At 44.4% G+C, this 7,500-nt stretch overlaps 1 protein-coding gene across 2 annotated transcripts in view; it reads right to left on the bottom strand.

Annotated features, from left to right (window-relative positions):
• map3k7 (mitogen-activated protein kinase kinase kinase 7) overlaps positions 1-7,500 on the bottom strand; it is a 19,209-nt gene that overhangs the window by 3,487 nt on the left and 8,222 nt on the right. Inside the window, exons 12-15 of one of the 2 annotated variants that reach the window (XM_060883057.1) lie at positions 7,038-7,118; positions 4,825-4,889; positions 4,387-4,480; positions 2,666-2,727 (exon numbers count right to left, since the gene is read on the bottom strand). In XM_060883057.1, the coding sequence (XP_060739040.1) occupies positions 2,666-2,727; positions 4,387-4,480; positions 4,825-4,889; positions 7,038-7,118 (302 nt within the window). The remainder of the gene's footprint in view (positions 1-2,665; positions 2,728-4,386; positions 4,481-4,824; positions 4,890-7,037; positions 7,119-7,500) is intronic. The other variant, XM_060883058.1, reaches the window with a different exon arrangement.

The raw sequence follows: 7,500 nt of genomic DNA, 5'->3' as shown, positions 1-7,500 counted from the left end.
CGGAAACCTCGTATGTCCAAATTTGGTCAATTTCATATTTTTTCACATATCGATGCTATTGGTCAGTCCCCACGTGGGTCTGTTATTTTTACAAGTTATTAACCAATCTAAAGTCTTGAAAATAGCTTGAGCGCAAATCTCATAACTCCATTGGACACTTCAACTGTCCACCTCTTCCTCACTCCGTGGGAGAGCTTCGCGGCATATTTCTCCTCAAGAAGAGTCGCAACGAATCAACACGTCTTCTGAGGTAAATGTCTTCAAAACACTGGGCTCAAAGAAAAAAAAAATCTTGACCCCCGTTAGTTCTGGTGCTCGTCTGAGGACAGGAATTTAGCGCAAGACAATCCACTGCGACGCGGACTAAACCCTGTGTACTGCAGATAAGGTACGGCGTTTTTTTTTATTTCCTGAAAAATAACGGTTTTGGAGATACGAGGATTCCACCTGACAGCGACGATATATATATATATATATATATATATATATATATATATATATATATATATATATATATATATATATATATATTAAAAACCACACGCATTAATCAGCTTGTTTAAACTTGTTAGGCTCCGGTGTAAAATGTGTATTTATATTGCCAGTTGTGTGGACTTATGTAAGTGTAAAAATACACGGCAGATTAACGCAGCACCAGAACATTTGCTGCTCCGTATTCATGAGAACATTCCACAGTGTAAATAGCATCGTTTTCGAGAGACGGTAACGAGCTCTAATCCAGACTTGATTGAATCTGAAGCCTCCTTTTTCCATGTTACTGGCAGTAAGTGAGGCGAGGGGGAGGTGGGGTGGAGGACACTGATGGTGAACAGCAGAAAAACGGCACGCTTTAATTTAAAGGAAAATGAGAAGGCGGAAGTTTTTCCAGTCTTGCGATGCTTAATGTTTTTTTTTTTCTTAAATTAGCTGGTGTACGTCTTGTGTGTAATTAGCTGATGACTTGAATCTAGTCTGTTAAGAGGAGAACATTAAATAGTGCAGTGTTTTGTGTAGTAAAGCAACACAGTGTGTGATTACGGCACTTGACTACTTGAGCGCTTTATATCTTTTTTACTTGAGTGATCACGGACGAGGCTCAAACACACACAGGCAGGCAGACAGACAGACGCGCAGGCAGACAGACAGACACACGCACGCAGACAGACAGACACACGCACGCAGACAGACACACACGCAGGCAGACAGACAGACAGACGCACGCAGACAGACAGACAGACGCACGCAGACAGACAGACAGACACACGCAGGCAGACAGACAGACACACGCAGGCAGACAGACAGACACCCAGGCAGACAGACAGACAGACACCCAGGCAGACAGACAGACAGACACCCAGGCAGACAGACAGACAGACACCCAGGCAGACAGACACCCACCCACAGGCAGACAGACAGACACCCACAGGCAGGCAGACAGACAGACACCCACAGGCAGACAGACAGACACACACACACAGGCAGACAGACAGACAGACACACACAGGCAGACAGACAGACAGACACACACAGGCAGACAGACAGACAGACACACACAGGCAGACAGACAGACAGACACACACAGGCAGGCAGACAGACAGACAGACACACACAGGCAGACAGACAGACACACGCAGGCAGGCAGACACACGCAGGCAGGCAGACACACGCAGGCAGGCAGACACACGCAGGCAGGCAGACACACGCAGGCAGGCAGGCAGACAGACAGACAGACACGCAGGCAGACACACATGTAGGCAGACAGAAACACACACACACAGACAGAGAGACAGACAGAGACAGACAGACAAACAGAGACAGGCAGACACAGACAGAAAGAGACACAGACATACACAGAGACAGGCAGACACATACAGAAAGAGAGACAGAGACATACACAGAGACAGGCAGACACGTACACACAGACATACACAGAGACAGACAGACACATACACACAGACATACACAGAGACAGACAGACACAGACAGACAGACAGAAAGAGACACAGAAACATACACAGAGACAAACAGACACAGACAGACAGACAGAAAGAAACCCAGACACAGAGACATACACAGAGACCGGCAGACACTTACACACAGACATACACAGAGACAGACAGACACATACACACAGACATACACAGAGACAGACAGACACAGACAGACAGACAGAAAGAGACACAGAAACATACACAGAGACAGACAGACACAGACAGACAGACAGACAGAAAGAAACACAGACACAGAGACATACACAGAGACCGGCAGACACTTACACACAGACATACACAGAGACAGGCAGACACAGACAGACAGACAGAAAGAGACACAGACACAGAGACAGGCAGACACAGACAGACAGACAGAAAGAGACACAGAGACATACACAGAGACAGACAGACACAGACAGAAAGAGACACAGACATACACAGACACATACACAGAGACAGACACCATTTGTTGTTCCTGCTCCACCACAGAAATAACCTGGGGAGACTCTTACACTATCTACACAACACTGAGACGTCGTGTTCAAAGACAGTTGAGCTTTTCCTCGAGCTTGTTCACAGAGCAGGCTTTGCTCTGCTTTTCTTATCTAATCCCCTTCATTAGCGCTGGAACAGATTGCGTCGTGTATCATCAGTGAGAGCACTGGAGTGTGTACCTGTAACTGGTGATCCAGAGTCAGATAAGCCATGGGGATGGAGTTATCAGAGCCGTTAGTGTCTGTGGAACAGAGAAAAGGACCAACAGGGTGTGTTAAGAACAGTTAATCACCAGCATTCTCATTCCTTATGGTTACTTCTCATTACGCTCTACAGTATATTTCAGATATTAAACACGTGTGAGGAATCTGTCGTCGTCTGGTGTGGAAGCTGCCGCGAGTGACCCCACAAATCCACAGGCGGTCTGTAAATAAACCCGACTCACGCTCGTTAATTACACACACTGAGAGAGAGACTAGAGCATTGATGAGGATTACGTAACGTCTGCAACCCTGCTAGAGCTGCTGTACTGAAAAATCACTAATCACACTGACTCACTCTCTCTTACACACACAGACACACATACATGTACACACACAAACACAGATACACAGACACACATATACACACACATACACAGATACACACACACATATACATACACACACAAACACAGATACACAGACACATAAACACAGACACAGATACACACACAAACACAGATACACAGACACACACAGACACAGATACACAGACACACATACATATACACACACAAACACACACATACACACACAAACACAGAAACACAGACACAAACACAGACACACAGACACACATATACACACACACACAGACACAGATACACAGACACACATACATATACACACACAAACACACACATACACACACAAACACAGAAACACAGACACAAACACAGACACACAGACACACATATACACACACACACAGACACAGATACACAGACACACATACATATACACACACAAACACAGATACAGACACACATATACACACACAGACACAAACACACACAAACAGATACACAGACACACATACACACACAGAATCACATACATATATACATACACACAGACACACATACATATACACACATACACAGACTCACATACACACAGACACACACACACACACATACACAGACACACACACACACACAAACACAGATACACAGACACACATACACACACACACAGACATAAACACAGTTACACAGACACACATATACACACACAGATACACAGACACAGACTCACATACATATACACACATATACACACAGACACAGATACACAGACACACACATACACACACACACACATACACACACACATATACACACACACACATATACACACATACACACACATACACACATATACAGACACACATACACATAGACACACACACACACATACACAGACACACATACATATACACATACACACACACAAACACAGATACACAGACACACATACACAGACACACATACATATACACACAGATACACAGACTCACATACATATACACACATATACACACAGACACAGATACACAGACACACACATACACACACACATACAAACACACACAAACAGATACACAGACTCACATACATATACACACATACACAGACAGATACAGACACACGCATACACACACACACACACACACAGACACATACATACACACACACACACACATATACATATACACACACACATACACACACAGACTCACACACACCAACACAGATACACATATACACACACACACAAAAACGAAAAAGTCCTAAAATTCAGGGTGTCCCTGTAAAGCTGGAGGAATGTGTGCGTGTGTGTATCATGTGTGTATGTACCTGTGGGGTCATCGGGAGAGAAACTGTAGCATCTGTTCTTGTCAGGTGTGATCCGTATACTGGGACTGGACGACCTGCTGCTGTTCCTGCTGTCCTACAAAACGTCAACCACAATAATATTTACTTGATTTAACGCTAACTTTTATCCGGTCGTGTTCTAGCGACCGCTATAAAGAAATAAAGGTGCACTAATCTGTCATCGCCCCGAGTACAAGGCACATATTGAGCCCTGAGCAGTTTATTATCTGCCTGGATATAAATGTGAATAAATATTAAAATACAGCACTTTTTTTTCTGAAGAGTAGAAACAAGGCCATAAGGTTAGATCCAGGTCTCTGTTATCTTCTGAGTCGTCTTATCGTCTTGTCAGAAGCGATACGTTAAACTGCTCGAGTGCACAGGAGGAGGAGGAGGAGGAGGAGGTGCTGAGGTTCTTACCTGTCCGCTGTCTCCTGGGAAGGAGGGAAGATCCTGTACAGACCTCCGTCTAAGGTCGCAGGTGCCTAGAAGTGAGACAGAGACCGACAAAGAAAGAGTGGAGAACTACGAGTGAGTCTGGAGGCTACACGCTTTGGCTGGGGGCTTGTCCCTGAGTGGGACTCTGATTTGTGTGTGTGTGTGTGTGTGTGTGTATGTGTGTGTGTGTGACACAGGGACAGCTGCACAGAATTACCCCCTGACTCCCAGCACACTGGCTTGTCATCAGCACAGACCCATATGTGGCCTAAATGTGACCTGATTCCACACCACTAAAAACTCTCTCTCACACACACACACACACACAACTACCTTAAACACACACTCGCGTTGGTAAACCAGCTTCTGTCATGAAACACCAGCAGTGTTATCAGTAGCCTGGGTGTGAGTGTGGTTGGTAGATCAGGAACAGACAGGAACTGGGTTACCAAAGCGATCGACCAAATATAGTCAAACGAGAAGTAGGAAACCCCCCCCCCCTTCTCTTAACTAACCAGCCACCCCTCAATCTCTGTTGAATGAGTCAGACGGTGAAAACACTGCACGAGTAAATCTGTAAACTCTTTATTAATGAAGTTCAACTAATATTCACAAGTGACGACGACATAAGTGGGAATGTAAGACTGAAAAACCTGAATAAAGGCAAATAAACATGTAGACGAGAACATAAGCAACGAGACAAAACATAAATAAGGAAAGTGAAAGAAAAAATAACAAAAATAACTACAGTAAGAAAGAAAAGTGAAAGAAAGATTACCGGGAGGAAATAAAGAAAGAAAATCAACGGAGGAGGCGAGAACGAAAGAGGAACAAGAAGCTTCAATACAAACGAAATGAATGAAGGAAATAAAGCAAGACGGTAAGAATAAAGTAAGCGAGCGAGAAAGAGAAAGGGGATAAAAGACGTAAGCACGAAAGTATGCAGACGTCGTGTTTTAACGGTTCCGGAAAATCGTCTCGGGGGAAGATTTCAGACTGCGGGCAACTTGGGTTTAGTGCTTGTTATCATTTGGTTGAAAAAGGATTGAAACAAAAATAAGTAAAAATAATTTAAAAAAAAAAAAAAAAAAAAAAAAAAAGTAGAAATTTCTACCTTCACAATAAAGAGCTGATAAACCACAGTGAGGTCAGTAAGGGGAGAAAATAAATAAATAATTAAATAAAACTAGAAAAGAGTAAGAGTGGACTTTCACCATTTCTCCTGCTCCGATTGATAAAAGCAGTTGATAATAATAATAATAATAATAATAATAGAGGATCGGTGTGAATAAAGTGAAGTGCTCTCTGCTGCACTGCTGAAGGACTGCGACTCTCCTCCAGGCTTTTCTTATTTCTGAACCTCGGCTCATCAGGTGCTGTTACTGAACACTTAAAGAAGAAAAAAATGATAGCGAGAAGCTTAAAACTGATCCTGAAGGCACCTGACTGCATGGTTTGCACTTAAACACAAATTAAGGATGAATTCAGAAGCCGATTCGAATGTTTAACACAACAAAAGACCGAGCGGTTCTTCGTGTCTACGTACAGGCTTCGGCTCGCCCCGTGAGGTCACGACGCTCTATGAACAGAATTATAGACGTCATATGGCTTTCGGCGACCGTCGTGTCTGCACCGAGCATGCCGAAGAGAACGGATCTGCGTCTTGTTACAAAGACCGCACCCGCTTAATCTCTCCTTTGGAATGGATGTAGCCTTGACAGGCTCAAACCGATCGAGCTGCATCATTATCATTATCATCATCATCAAAGGGTAAAAAAAAAACAACAACAACAATCAACATTTCAAACCTTTCTGTCTATTTCTGCAAGGAAATGAAAGCTAAAAGATAATAAAATAAAAAGTGTAGATCACAGTGCAACCACACTGATTCCAGCCACACGGAGGGGAAGACAGAGACCAGAGAGAACCTGTAGGTGCGACTCCAGGACCGAATCCAACAGCAAGCTGATAGAAATGTTTTAACGCTTTGTTCTGATATTCGGCAGCAAACACGCTACTGACTGACGTGTTCGCTGGTCTGATTAACGTAAACGCTGATCGGTGTGTGTTAGGATTTGTAGGTCCTGGAGTGGCAGCTGTGGTTATCTAGACATCCGCACTGCTCTGACCGAGTCAGAACTCAGCAGCAGCGACAGGCCCAGGGTGAGAGGACGACACGGCACGGCTCCGAATACCTGTGACGACGATCTCTGGAATGTCCAGAATGGTGCCGTGTGACGCTGTTTTGCGGTGGCCTCGTTTATACTGCGGCCTCGCTGCAAAAACACATACATATAGAGCAGCGTACACAGACATGCAGACTGTACTCACACACCTACGTTAGCAAGCTGATGTACGAGACGCGTTAGTGAGACGCAGACGGGACACATGCAGACATGCGGGATGCGACAGACGCGGCCGTGCGGCGCTGGAAGAGAACGACGGAGCGCTTGTGCTCCGCCGCGTGCTCGTGAGAACCTTCGCTGGCGGTCAGGATGATAACAGAGTAGGATGAAGTGCTGGTGCAGTAACAGAAACATTCTGGTGTTTTTTACATTATTAAAGAAACTTTCCCGTGTGGCTCAACCTACCAACTAACCCTTTAACTTAACACTTGCATGAACAGTTGTTGAAATCCATCGTGAAATATTTATCGTT

The sequence above is a fragment of the Tachysurus vachellii genome, chromosome 12 (assembly GCF_030014155.1).
Source record: "Tachysurus vachellii isolate PV-2020 chromosome 12, HZAU_Pvac_v1, whole genome shotgun sequence".
Taxonomy (NCBI): Eukaryota; Metazoa; Chordata; class Actinopteri; order Siluriformes; family Bagridae; genus Tachysurus; species Tachysurus vachellii.
This window is presented reverse-complemented; position numbering and strand designations above follow the sequence as displayed.